General features: G+C 36.4%; 1 protein-coding gene across 1 annotated transcript in view; it reads right to left on the bottom strand.

Moving 5' to 3' along the window:
- The window catches only part of DNAH14 (dynein axonemal heavy chain 14), a 362094-nt gene that overhangs the window by 306880 nt on the left and 39513 nt on the right, over positions 1-15701 (bottom strand). Inside the window, exon 11 of the mRNA XM_064276952.1 lies at positions 6658-6790. Coding sequence (XP_064133022.1) covers positions 6658-6790 — 133 coding nt within the window. The remainder of the gene's footprint in view (positions 1-6657; positions 6791-15701) is intronic.

Genomic DNA, 15701 nt, shown 5'->3' on the forward strand with positions numbered 1-15701 from the left:
AAAATATTCAACATCATAAGTAATCATATAAGTAAAAATTAAAACTAATTAATTTCAAGTTTCAGCTATCAAATGAGAAATAGCCAGTACAAAATAGGATTAACTCAAAAAGGCATTCCTAAGCAGAATATAAATTAGTATGACCGTCTCTGGGGAGAAACTTTGCAGTGCATATCAATAGCCTTAAAAAGGTCTGTACCAGTTGCCATCATGCCGAATCTGATTCATGGCAACCCCATGTGTATCAGAGTAGAACTAGGCTCCATTGGGTTTTCAGTGGCTGATTTTTTGGAAATAGATTGGCAGGAAGGAGTCCCTGGGTGGTGTTAATGGTCAAGTGTTGGACTACTGGCCTAAAGGCTGGTGGTTTGAACGCAACCAGAGGTGGCTTGGGAGGCAGGCCTGGTGATCTGTTTCTGATAGGTCACAGCCAAGAAAACCCTATGGAGCAGCTCTACTATGCACACATGGGGTCAGCATGTGTCAGAATCAATCAATGGCAACTAACAACAACAACAGATTGAAAAAAAAAAAATTTATTCTGAGGCACCTCGGGGTAGACTCAAGCCTTCAACCTTTTAGTTAACAGCCATGCATGTTAACCCTCTGCACCACCCAGAGACTCCAAAAAAAGTCCAGTGCTGATTTAATCTTAATCCTAAGCAACAATTAAGAAGGATACATAAATGTACATTCTGAAATACTTCTATCACAAAGTGTTCATAAAAAAAACTAGCAGAAGCAACTAAAATAAAGGTCTCTTTAGAGCACAGGCTGGGGATATGAAGCCCGTAATAAGAAAATATGCAAGGTCTTAATGAAAAAATTTATAAAAGGCATCGAGTGACTTTAAAGAAGACTTAAATAACACAATCGTGATAGGAAGATTCAATGTCATAAAATATTAATTCTCCTTCAAATTATCTATGGATTCTAGGCAAGGTCAATCAAAATGCAAATAGAATTAGGATTCTAAAGTTTACATGGAAGAGCAAATGGCTGGGAATAAGCAAGACACTCTTAGAAAGAAGAAAAAAGGGAACTTGCCCTACCATATACGAAGACTTATTTCAAAGCTACAGAATTAATCCACTATGGGATTGGCACAGTAATAAGCAAGGTACAGTAATATACAAACACACCAACAAAATAGCACAGGGGAGCCCAGGAACAGAACTCACACATATGTGAAAATATATGGTAAAAATGATTAAAAAAATAGAGCTGCCCTTGCAGATCAGCAGGAAAAGGATGACCTAGAGGATAAATTGTGCTGTGATAATGGCTACTTATATAAAATACATGAAAATGGATGCGTACTATTATGGATCAAATAAATTGTGCCCCTCAAAAATATGTGCAGTAACTCCTAGCGATGTATCCTAGAGAAATAAGAGCCATCACACAGACATATGCACACCCACGTTCACTGCAGCATTGTTCACAATAGCAAAAAGATGGAAACAGCCTAGACGCCATCAAGAGATGAATGGCTAAACGAATATGGTACATACACACAATGGAAACAGATGAATGGATAAACAAATATGGTACATACACACAATGGAATACTAGCAATGATATGACGCATCTGCAAAGCATCTCACAACATGGGTGAATTTGGAGGGCATTATGCTGAGTGAAATAAGTCAATCACAAAAGGACAAATATTGTACGAGACCACTACTATAGAAAAACTCAAGAAAAGGTTTACACACAAAATGAAACAATCTTCGGTTATGGGGAGGGGGAGGGATGGAAAAACACTAAATAGACAATAGGAAAGTGGTAACTTTGGTGAAGGGTAAGACAGTACACAATGCTGAGGAAGCCAGCACAACATGACCAAGGCAAGGTCATGGAAGCTTCATAAAAAACCCAGCGCTGTCGAGTCAATTCCGACTCATAGCGACCCTATAGGACGGGGTAGAACTGCCCCACAGAGTTTCCAAGGAGCGCCTGGCGGATTCAAACTGCCGACCCTTTGGTTAGCAGCCGTGGCACTTAACCACTACGCCACCAGGGTTTCTGGAAGCTTCATAGACACTTCCAAACTCCCTGAGGGATTGAGTTATGGGGCTGAGGGGTGTGGGGACCATGGTCTTGAGGAGCATCTAGCTCAACTGGCATAACATTGTTTAAAAGAAAATGTTCTATATTCTGCTTTGGTGAGTAGCATCTGGGGTCTTAAAAGCTTTCAAGTAGCCATCTGAGATACTCCACTGTTCTCACCCCATATGGAGTAAGAAGAGAAGGAAGAAAACCAAAGACACAAAGGAAAGATTAGTTCAAATGACTGATGGACTGCAAGTACTACAGCTTCTACCAGACTGAGTACAGCACCACTAGATGGTGCCCGGCCACCACCACTGACTGCTCTGACAGGGATCATAATAGATGGGTCCAGACAGAGCTGGAGAAAAATGTAGAAGAAAATTCTAACCACCACCCCCCTCCCCACACCACACACAAAAAGACCAGACTTACTGGTCTGACAGATTGGAGAAACCCTGAGAGTATAGGCCCTGCACACCCTTTTAGCTCAGTAACGAAGTCACTCCTGAAGTTCACCCTTCATCCAAAGATTAGACAAGCCCATAAAATAAAACAAGACTAAAAGGGCATACTTGCCCAGGGGCAAGGTCTGGAAGGCAGGAGGGGACAGGAAAGCTGGTAATAGGGAACCTAAGGTGAAGAAGGGGAGAGCGTTGATGTGTTGTAAGGTTAGTAACCAATGTCACAAAAAAATATGTACACTAATTGCTTAAGAAGAAGCTAGTTTGTTCTGTAAACCTGCATCTAAAGTACAATAAAAAAAAATATGCATAGTAAATCCTAACCCATATACCTGTGGATGTAATCTCATTTGGGAACAGATTTTTTTTGTTATGTTAATGAGACTATATCACTTAAACCTAGCCAATTTTGAAATACAGAAGGAGCAGATTAGTCACAGAAGCAAGGAAGCATGAATGGGGATACATAGATGCCACGTGGAGATCTCCAAGGAACACAGAGAAGAACACTAGAGAAGAAGAGATAAGGACTTCCCCCAGAGCAGACAAAGTCTTCTTCTAGAGCTAGTATCCTGAACTCAGACTTCTAGCATCCTAAAGTGTGAGAAAATAAGTTTCTATTTGTTAAAGCCACCCGCTTGTGGTAATTTTGCTACAGCAGCACTAAGTAACTAAGACACTTCTTGTTCTCCTGTGCATGGGGTGGCTATAAGTCCTGCACCATCCTCACAATTGTTGCTATGCTTGAGCCCATTGTTGCAGCCACTGTGTCAATCCATCTCGTTGAGGATTTCCTCTTTTTCACTGACCCTTTACTTTACCAAGCATGATGTCCTTCTCCAGGGACTGATCCCTCCTGACAAAATGTCCAAAGTATGTGAAACATAGTCCCACCATCCTTGCTTCCAAGGAGCATTCTGGTTGTACTTCCTCCAAGGCAGATTTGTTCGTTCTTTTGGCAGTCCATGGTATATTCAATATTCTTCACCAACACCACAATTCAAAGGTGTCGATTCTTCTTCGGTCTTCCTTATTCACTGTTCAGCTTTCACATGCATATGAGACAACTGAAAACACCATGGCTTGGGTCAGGTGCACCCTAGTCCTTGGGGTGACATCTTTGCTTTATAACACTTTAAAGAGATCTCTTGCAGCCGATACACCCAATGCAAAGCATCTTTTGATTTCCTGACTGCTGCTTCCATGGGTGTTGATTGTAGATTCAAGTAAAATGAAATCCTTGACAACCTCAGTCTTTTCTCTGTTTATCGTGATGTTGCTTATTGGTCCAGTTGTGAGGGTTTTTGTTTTCTTTATGTTGAGGCATAACCCATAGTGAAGACTGTGGTCTTTGATGTTCATCAGTAAGTGCTTCAAGTCCTCTTCACTTTCAGCAAGCAACTAAGAAAGTTACCATACACCATACAGAAAAATCATTTTCAGAGGAACTAAAGACTTAAATGCAAAGAACAAACTTTAAAACTTTTAGAAGATCGTGGGACATTTCAGTTAATTGGCTTAATATAGTATTGCATGCTTCTGTTCTGCCTCCTGGTTTACTGCGTGTTCCCTGGAGTCTTAAAAGCCTCCCACCAGCCGTCTAATGTACAACAATTGGTCTCTCTACTCACCTGGAGCAACAGAGAAAGGAAAGTCAGGAACAGAAGGAAGAAATGGAATGTGTGGCTAATTGCCTCCATGAACTGCTATTTTTGGTGCCCAGCTATCATTACTGAACAACTTGATCAAAGAATCAACAAAGGAATCCTGATCAAAACAAGAAAAACCCAGAATTTCAAATTCTCCCAGATTCCAGACTTTCCAGGGCCATGGAGGCTGGATGAGCCACTAAAAATATTGCCCAGAGATAATCTTGAAACCTTAAAACAAAAATATCTCCTGAAGTCTTCTTTAAACCAAACAAGTTTAGTTTAATTAATATAAAACATGTTTTTTTAAGATCCAGATGGCACCAAATGGACGACAACAGCTCAAAAGATTAGATAGGAAACTTAGGGGACAGTGAGTTTATGTTAATGGGGGAGAAACGCCTTGGAAAAGGACGGTGAGAGTGGTTGCCCAACTTGAAGAATGTAATCAGTGTCTCTAAATTGTACATGTAGACACTGTGGAACGGGATGTATGCTCTGCTGTGTATATTCTCACAGCAAGAACAAAATAAAATGAACTACTTTAAAAAAAAAAAGATAAAAGAAAACAGAAATTTAACGTAAAAAAACTTTTAGAAGAAAATACGGGAGGTATCTTTATGACTTCAGGATGGAGAATAATTTCAAACACTAATATAAATGAATGGAGCTCTTGTGGTGCAATGGTTGAGAACTTGGCAGCTAACCAAAAGGTCTGCAGTTTGAATCCACCAGCTGCTCCTTGGAAACTCTATGGGGCAGTTCTATTCTGCCCTATAGGGTCACTGTGAGTCAGAATCAACTTGATGGCAACAGGTTTTTTTTTTTTTAATATAAATATTAAACACCATATAAAGGAAATAAAAACAAAACAAAAAAAAAGGTCATCTAGTGGGAGAAGATAACCACAATATATATAAAAAATTCCTACAAAATAATAAGAAATCCCAATAGGTAAGTGGGCAAAACACACAGAAAATGAAACATGAGTCACCGATAACATGAAAATTTGGTCACCCAAACTAGCAATTAGGGAAATAAAAATGAAAAGCACAGCGAAATACCATTTCACACCCATCTAATTGGCAAAAACATTAGGTTAGGGAGAATATGGAACAATGAAAACTTCTGCACTTCTAATGGTTGTGTAAACTGGTACAAGCATTTTGGAAAATAATTTCACATTACTCGCTGCAGTTGAAAATATGCGTACTTTTTCATCCAGAAATTTCACTTCTTAGCAATATTCCTAAGAGAAACACTTGTTCATATGTACCAGGCGGAGACATAAACAAGAATGTTTGTGGCAAAAATGTATGCAATAACAAAATCAAAAACTAAAAATAACCCATCAACAGTAGAATGGGGAAATAAATTGTTTTATTCAGGAAGGATACATAGAAGACATTAAAGATTTTGAAGCTCAGTGAAATCTATATGGGTATTTCCTTAATTATATTTAAACTGTACTCATGCAGTATACATTTTTGCAGGTATGATATATTTAATAAAGAATTTGTAAATGCACTACATATATTGGGGCAGTTCTACTCTGTCCTATAAGGTCGCTATGAGTCGGAATCGACTCGACAACACTGGTTTTTTTGTTTTTATATTGTACAAAGTTCAAATTATGTAGAAATGTATATATAAGAAGGCAAAAATTACCCAGAATACCACTACCTATGGATAATCACTGTTAATATTTTAGTACACATATTTCCAGATTTCAAACTACATGTGGACACTTTCCTTTGTTACCAAATATACCTGAGATATTTTAAAATGGAGAAAATTATAAAGCACATATTATACGGTATTATCTCACAAAAACATTGCTTTTGCCGAATAGGACAAGCGCCTACCATATAAAGTTTAACCCCCCAAAAAAACAATGCCAGGGGAGAGGGAGACAATCCTTCATGGCAAGAAAAGATTTCCTAATGGATGTTACTCTAGGATTCCTTTGATTTTTTTCATACTTGCCTTGTGTTATTTTAAAGTTAAGAACACAAATCAACAAAAGTGCTTTTAAGAAAAGCAAAGAGAGTTTGAAGAGCACAGTAGTGGAAGCAGAGAAAAGTGGATGCTACTTTAGTCGGGGGGGGGCCTTCTCTGACCATTCCCATATAAAGTAGCATACAATATCACTCTATATTCCCTTACCTTCTTGTATTTTTCTTCATAGTACTCATCACTCCCTGAAATCACGTTTATACACTCTTTCCCCCAGGAAAATACAAACTCCAAGACATTAGGGAATTTGTTCTACCCACTGCTGTATCTCCAATGCTTAGTTCAGCACCCACCGCAAAGGGAGTACTCAATAACTATTTGTTGAGTGAATGAACAAAGAAACCAAATGAGATAGGAGCAGGTGTTCGTGTTAGGCAAGAAATTGTGAGTAGTAATCATAAATCACATTTTTCATTCTAAAACAGAATTCATTTTATATAAAAAAATCTATGTTCATATTTTTAAGGCCATTTTACCTCATTAATATCAACTTCTGTTTTTACTTCTGATTTCAGAATATGAGTAACATACAGGTGTAAATCATTGAGTTCTTCATGGTCATTTTTTAAAGACGCCTTGTCAGTGAAAGGTAAAATGTCCTTGTATATTCTAGATTAAGAAATGAAAAGAATAAAAAAAGAAGCATTATCTTTCTAAAATCATATATCTCATTTCAGCAGGATGAAGAACAGTTGGAAGAAAAAAAACATTCTACAAATCTTAATTGAGGAGACTAAGTTGAAAAATTAAGCATTTTTATGAGAGGTGTAGATTTTAAAATATATATAATTCAGGAATACTTTAATCCTGATTGTTACAAAGAGGAAGAAACTACCATAGTGTTATTTATAAGATACACATCTAAAATAAGATGAAAAAATTAAGGTTCAAATAAAGGCATTAGGAATTCCTGGCAACGAGACCATAGCAACAGAATAGCGAGTTGTTTTTCTTTTTAATCTTCCCATATTTCCTCATAAAAACAATACAGAGGAACTAGAATAGCTAAAGAAAAAAAAAATCACAATTATATCTTCAACCCCAAAATACACGTAAAGAAAAACCAAATCCACTGCCATCAAATCGATTCTGTTGGTAGGACCCAACAGCAGTGGGTCCTGTGAGGCATCAAATATCACCAATAAATGCTCAATCTCAAAACGAGAGGATCCCATGATGAGCAGAAGGCAAGTCAAGTGAATCTGAGAACAACCATTGAGGCTGGCACAGGTCCTTGCTGGCTCAGAACTTCTGGTGAGTTATATTGCAAGAAAAAATAAAAATAAACTAAAGAATCTTTCAAAAGATTTTAACATTTCATTTTGTACAACTCTACACCCAGTGAAAATATACTTCATAAATTAAGGTGACATAAAGATGATTTTAAACAATTAAAAACTGAAGGAAGTAATCTCCAGCACGAAAGATGATCCCAGACAGAAAAATAAACAAAAGGAAAGAACACAAGAAAATGGTAAATATAAATGGATATTGAACATTCAAGACAATATCTGTACTGACTTCTGGAGTTTAAATTATATGGACAACTAAATATGCATTTAAAATACATGTAAAACAAGGGTGTAAAAGGTAAGAGGAGGATAAATGGAACTACAAAGTTATAAAAGTTTTAGCAGAATCATGAAAGTGGTATAAATAGTAATAATAATAATTTGCATTAGTCTGTAAGGATGCCTACTTTAGATTAATCAAATATTTTTTATTCTTTCAGTAATTCTCTATTATCTTTTCAGTGTTACATCCATTTACTATCATTTAGGGATTGCCCTAGAGCAGGGTCGGCAAATTTTTTCTCTAAGGGGCCACATAGCAAATATTTTACCCTTTGTGGGCCGTAAAGCCTCTATCATAACTATTTAAACCTGCGTTTGTAGTGCAAAAGCAGCCACAGATAATACATAAACAAATGGGTGTGGTGATGTTCCAATAAAATTTTATTTACAAAAACAGGTGGCAAGCTGGATTTGTTCTATGGGACATAACTTGCTGACACTTGGTCTAAAAAGAAAATTAAAAATTACCTATAGAAAAGCTATTATAACTAGTAATGAACTTAGAAGGTCACAGACACAAGATTAATACACAAAATCAATAGTTTCTCCATGCTGTCAGTGAACAATTAGAAACTGAATTTAAAAATACAGTACCATTTACCATAGCACCGAATGTAGAGTTGCTAAAATAAAAGGAAGAAATGATGAAGTAAAAGAGCTGAACAGAAGATTTCAAAGTGTGGCTCGAGATGCAAAGTAAAGTATTATAATGACACTTGCAAAGAGCTGGAGTTAGAAAACCAAAAGGGAAGAATACGCTTGGCTTTTCTCAAGCTGAAAGAAACGAAGAAAAATTTCAGGCCTCGAGTTGCAATATTGAAGGAGTCTACGGGGAAAATATTAAACGACATAGGAAGCTTCAAAAGAAGATGGAAGGAATACATAAAGTCACTGTGCCAAAAAGAATTGGTCAACATTCAACCATTTTAGGAGGTAGCATATGATCAAGAGCCGATGGTACTGAAGGAAGACGTCCAAACTGCACTGAGGGCACTGGTGAAAAACAAGGCTGCAAGAATTGACAGAATACCAATTGAGATCTTTCAACAAACCGATGCAGCACTGAAAGTGCTTACTTGTCTATGTCAAGAAATTTGGAAGACAGTTACCTGGCCAAGTGACTGAATTAGATCCACCTTTGTACCCCTTCCAAAGAAAGGTGATCCAATAGAATGAAGAAATTATTAAACAATACCATACACAAGTAAAATTTTGTTAAAGATCATTCAAAAGTGCTCACAACAGTACATCAACAGAGAACTGCCAGAAATTCAAGTTGGAATCAGAAGAGGACGTGGAACAAGGGATATTATTGCTGAGGTCAGATGGATCATGACTGAAATCAGAGAATACCAGAAAAGACGTTTACCTGTGTTTTACTGACTATGCAAAGGCATTTGGCTGAGTGGATCGTAACAAATTATGGATAATATTGTGAAGAATGGAAATTCCAGAATACTTAATTGTGCTCTGAGAAACCTGTACGTAGACCAAGAGGCAGTTGTTTGAACAGAACGACCGGATACTGGGTGGTTGAAAGTCAGGAAAGGTATGCATCAGGGTTGTATCCTTTCACCATACTTATTCAATGTGTATGCAGAGCAAATAATCTGAGAAGCTAGACTATATGAAGAAGAATGTGGCATCAGGATTAGAGGAAGACTCATTAACAACCTGTGATATGCAGATGACACAATTTTGCTTCCTGAAAGTGAAGAGGACTTGAAGCACTTACTGATGAAGATCAAAGACCAGAGCTTTCAGTATGAATTACACCTCAATATAAAGAAAAAAAAATTCTCACAACTAGACCAATAAGCAACATCATGATAAACAGATACAATATTGAAGTTGTCGCAAATTTCATTTTACTTGGATCCACAATCAACACCCATGGAAGCAACAGTCAAGAAATCAAAAGACACATTGCATTGCACAAATCTTCTGTAAAATATCTCTTTAAAGTGTTAAAAAGCAAATATGTCACTTTAAGGACTAAGGTGCACCTGACCCAAGCCATGGTGTTTTCAATCACCTCATATGCATGCAAAAGCTGGGCAGCATATAAGGAAGACTGAAGAAGACTGATGCCTGTAAATTATGGTGTTGACAAAGAATATTGAATATACCGTGGACTGCCCCAAGAACAAACAAATCTGTCTTGGAAGAAGTACAGCCAGAATGCTCATTAGAAGCAAGGATGGCAAGATTTTGTCTCATACACTTTGGACATATTATTACTTGGTAAAGTAGAGGGTCAGCGAAAAATAGGAAGACCCTCAACAAGAAGGATTGACACAGTGGCAGCAAAAATGGGCTCAAGCATAACAATGATTGTGAGGATGGTACAGGACGGGGCAGTGCTTCATTCTATTGCGCTTATGGTCGCTATGAGTTGGAACTGACTCGACAGCACCTAACAACAAGTTATAAATCAAATAAAAATATGCCATATTCATACACTGAGCAGTATAAAACATTGATGAGAGAAATCAAAGAAGACCTAAATAAATGAAAAGCTATACCATGTTCTGGACTTTGAAGACTGTTAAGATGTCAATTTCCCCCATATTCATCTATATATTCAAAGCAATACTAATCAAAATCCCAGCAAATGTTTTTTTTTTAAAGTAATCTACAAGCTAACTCTCAAGATGTACAGAGAAAAACAAATGAATTAGAATATCCTAAACAATTTTGAAAAAGAACAAGGTTGGAAGAATTATACTACCTGATTTTAAAATGTATTATGGTTATCAAGACCAATAGCACTGGTTAAAGGGCAGACGCACAGATCACTGGAATAGAAAAGAGAGTACAGAAATAGGCTCACACATATATGATCAATCAGCTTTCAACTAAGATATCAAGGACAATCTTTCAACAAAATATGCTGGAGTGACTGGATATTCATATGCAAAAATATTTACCTCAACTCACTTGTTGAAAGAGACAAAAATAAACTCAAAAGGTATCAGAGATATAATGTAAAACCAGGAAGTATAAATCTTCTAGAAGAAACACTGGAGAAAATCTTTGTGATACTGAGTAGGCAAAGCTTTCTAAGTTAAGACACCTCACCCCTCCCAGCACAGCAGAGAGACAGCCCAGAGCTGCCCCACACCACCAGCTAGTGCACACATCTCCCAGACAGATTGTTCAGGGTGTCCCTGTCTTTCCCTGTCCCAGCACAACAGAGAGATGCCCAGGAGCCTCTCTGTACCACCAGCCAGCACACTGATCTTTGGTGCACAGGGAAAGATCCTTGATCTCAGACACCAATACTTAAAGCACAGTTCCCTGTGACAAATTGTTCAGGGTGCCCCACCTTTCTCCCTCCCAGTATAGCCGAGGGATGGTCCCAAAGGACTGGCAGCCTCCTCACACCTCCATGCCAGTGTAGTGCTGTCCTGTGCACTGGCAAAGACTGGGTTTCTGGCTCCAAACTTAAAGCACAGATATCCCAAATAGACTGTTTAGGGCACCCTCTCTCTTCCCATCACAAAGCACACTCACAGAACAGGGGAGGGAGTGGTAACCCAAAGATTAAATGCAGCACCATACTGAGGGCAAGCTGATCAGAATGTGTTATCAGATTTGTGTGTCAGAAACAAAAACAAAAACTGAACCCTTGGTCTGGCTTGAACTGAGATACCACAAGGAAGGAGAGGATGCAGCAATCAAAGGCTAAAGATGGTGTCCTCCTAAGAGTTTCTTGCAGAAATTTGTACTTTCAAAAGTAATGTATAACTGGGGAAGTTGAGAAAACCAATACCTTGTAAAAATGTCCCACTTTTAACAAAAAAAATCACAGGGGATACAAAGAAGTTGGAATGATGGCTTTTTCAAGTTAACGAGATAAAGGGAAAGAAATAGTACTGGTGGAAACCCAAATAAGGAATAGAATCGAAGTATATAATACAATAACATTAAACACACTTAATGAACTAAATGAAAACAGAAAGAACTAAAGGAATTTAGGAAAATAATGCATGAACGAAATGAGAATATAAAAAAGATATGAAACACTACAAGAAGGAACCAAACAGAAATACTGAAACTGAAAGACACAACAACTGAAATAAAAAAAACTCAATGGAAGGACTTAAAAACTGATTTGAGCTGGCAGAAGAAAGTGATCTAGAGGATAAGGTAAACATAATTGTGGTGGCAGAGGAGCAGCAAGAAAGAAGGCTCAAAACTGCTGAGCATAACCTAATGGAGCTGTGGGACATCACCAAGCAAACTAACATACTCATTATGGGAATTTCCGAAGGAAATGAGAAAAAGAGTCACAAAGAATATTTGAAGAAATAATGACAGAAAACTTTCCAAATCTGTTAAAGTCTAAAAATCTATGAAGTTCAATGAACTGCAAGTAGGATATACCCAAAGAAACTCACAGAGACACACCGTAATGAGGTTTTCAGAAACCAAAGATAAAGAAAGGATCCTGAAAGCAGCAACTAAGAAGTGAATAGTCACATACCAAGAATCCCTAATATTAAGTGCCAATATCTCCTCAGAAACTCTGAAGGCCAGAAAACAATTGAATGACATATTTAAAGTACTGAAAGAAAAAAGAAATGCCAACCAAGAATAACTTTTTCAAGAATGAAGGTAAAATCGACATTCCCAGATAACAAAAGCTGAGAGACTTCATATCCACTAGGCCAACCCTATAAAAAGTGCCAAAGGGAGTCCTTCAGATGGGAAAGAAAGACACTAGAAAGTAACTCAAAGTCATATGTAAAAAAAAAATCTCCATTAAAGGTAATTGTATGATCAAGTATAAGGGCTAGTTTTAAGGAATTATGACTTGATAAATCTAATTGTTACGTCCTCCATGCTTTATACTGACAAATACATAAAAAATTAGTATAAATATATGTTACAGGGCACATGATATATAAGTGATAAATACCAAATAATCAGGGAGGAGGGGAGGAAGAATACAGGTATAGAGTTTTTGTATGTTACTGAAGCTAAGTTGGTATCAATAAAAACAGGTAGATAAAAATGCAAGTTGTTAAATTTAACCATCATGATAAAAACAAAAAAACCTAAAAAATACATACAAAAGGAAAAGAGAAGAGGATCAAATTGTTCACTACAAAAAATAAGCAAAACACAAGCATTGGCAGTATTGGAGGAAATAAGGGATGAAGAAGACATAAAGTACACACACACACACACACACATTAAAAAATAGCAGATGTAAGCCCTTTATTGGTAATTACTGTGAATGCAAATTGATTAAATATTTCAATCAAAATGCAGAGGATGGCAGAATTAATTAACAAAAAAAAAAGACCCAACTATATGCCCCCTACAAGAGACACATCTCAAACATAAGGACATGAATAAGTTGAAAGTGAAAGGATGAAAAAAATATTCCATGTGAAGAATAATTAAAAGAGAGCTGCTATGAGGATTTTAATATCAATGTAGGCTTTAAGTAAAAACTATAACAGAAAAAGAAAAATATTATATAATGATAAAATAATCAATTCCTCAAGAGAGTAAAACAATTATAAATATATATGCCCCTAATACCTCGGGGCATATATATTTATAATTGTTTTACTTTTTGACCAGAGCCCCTAAATATATAAAGCAAATTCTAGCAGAGTTTAAGGAAGAAACAGTTTTACAGTAATAGTAGGAGACTTCAATACAACACTTTCAACAATGGACAGATCGTCTTGAAAGAAGATAAGCACAGATATAGAGAAGCTGAGTAATACTACAAAGCAATTAGACCTAGGAGACATATATAAAGCACTCCACACAACAACAGCACAAAATATATTTTTCTCTAGTACATATGGGTCATTCTCCAGGACAGACCATATGTTAGGTCACAAATCAAATCTCAGTTAAGGCAAAAAGACTAAGAACATACAAAGTATATTCTCTGACTACAATGGAGTAAAATTAGAAATTAATAACAGAAAGAAAATTGAAAAATGCACAAATAAGTGGAAATGAAACAACACACTATTAATCAACCAATGAGTCATGGAAGAAATCAAGAGAGGAATTAGAAAATAGTTAGAAGCAAATGAAAATGAAAGCACAACATACAAAAACAATGGGACACAGGAGAAGCAGTGCTCAGAGAGAAATTCATAATGGTAAATACATACATTAAAAAAGAAGAAAGACCTTAAATCGATAACATAATTTGACAACTTGAGGAACTAGAAACGAAAAAAACAAACCAAGCTGAAAGCTTCCAGAGGGAGGAAATGAACAAAGATCAGAGCAAGATAAATGAAATAGAGATTAGAAAAACAATAGAGAGAATCAATGAAAGCAGAGGCTGGTTTTTTGAAAAGATCAATAAAACTGACAAACCTTTAGCTAGACTGACAAAGAAAAAGGCAGAGAAGATGAAAATGTCTAGAATCAGAAATGAAAAGTGGGACATTACAATCAACCCAATAGAAAAAAAGGATCGTAAGAGAATACTACGACCAACTGTATATCAACAAATTACATAACCTAGGTGAGATGGACAAATTCCTAGAAACACATAAATTTCCTACACAGACTCAAAGAGAAATAGAAGATCTCAATAAACATATAACAACCGAAGAGACTGAATCAGTCATCAAAAACTTCCTCCCAAAAAAGAAAAGTCCTAGACCAGATGGCTCCACTGGGGAACTCTACCAAATATGTACACAAGTGATTCTGATCATTCTTAAACTTTTCTTTAGAAATCCAAGAAGGAACACTTCTTACCTCATTCTCTTAGGCAAGCATCACTTTACACCAAAACAGACAATGATACCGTAAGAAAAGAAAACTACAGACCAGTATCTCTTCTAAATATAGACATAAAAATCCTCAACAAAATAGTAGCAAAACAAATTGAAAAGCACATGAAAAGGATTATAGCCATAATCAAGTGAGATCTGCCCAAGGAATTGAAGGGTGGATCAACACTAGAAAATTAATTGATGTAATGCCCCACATTAATAAAACAAAAGAACCACAAGATCATTTCGATCAGTGCAGAAAAAGTCATTTGACAAAATCTAACACACTTTTATAATAAAAACACTCAATAAGATAGGAATAGAAGAAAAATTCTTCATATAATACAGGGCATTTTTGAAAAACCTACAGCTAATAATATACTCAATAGAAAAACACTGAGAGCTTTCCCCTTAAAATCAGGAACAAAACAAGGATGCCCACCCTCACCACGGCTATTCAGTATTGTACTGAAAGTTCTGGTCAGAGCAGTTAGGTAAGAAAAAGAAATAAAAAGTATTCAAATTGGGAAGGAAGAACTAAAAGTATCCCTTTTACCAGATGACATGATCCTATATATAGAAGACTCCAAAGAATCCACAAAAAAAACTACTAGAGTCAATAAGTGAATTTACCAAAGTGGCAGGATACAAGATCAACACACAAAAATCAGCTGGGTTTCTACACACCAGCAATGAGCAATCTGTAAAGGAAGTTAAGAAAAACAATTCCATTTACAAAATCATCTAAAAGAATAAAATGCCTACAAATACATCCAACTAAGGAATACATCTAACTAAGGAAGTTAAAGACATGTACACTGAAAACTATAAAACATTATTGAAAGAAATTAAAGACGACCTAAATAAGTGGAAGGATATTCTGTATTCATGGATTGGAAGATTTAATATTGTTAAGATGTCAATACAACCCAAAGCAATCTATAGATTAAATGCAATCTCCATCAAAACTACAACAGTCTTCTTTGCAGAAATGGAAAAGCCAATTCTCAAATTTGTTATGAAATGACAAGGGACCCCAAATAGCCAGAGTAATCTCAAAAAAGAAGAACAAAGTAGCAGAACTCACCCTTCCTGATCTCAAAATATATTACAAAGCTACAGTAATCAACACAGTCTGGCACTGGTACAATGATAGACATATTGACTAACAGAATAGAA

This window comes from Loxodonta africana, chromosome 25 (genome assembly GCF_030014295.1).
Source record: "Loxodonta africana isolate mLoxAfr1 chromosome 25, mLoxAfr1.hap2, whole genome shotgun sequence".
NCBI lineage: Eukaryota > Metazoa > Chordata > Mammalia > Proboscidea > Elephantidae > Loxodonta > Loxodonta africana.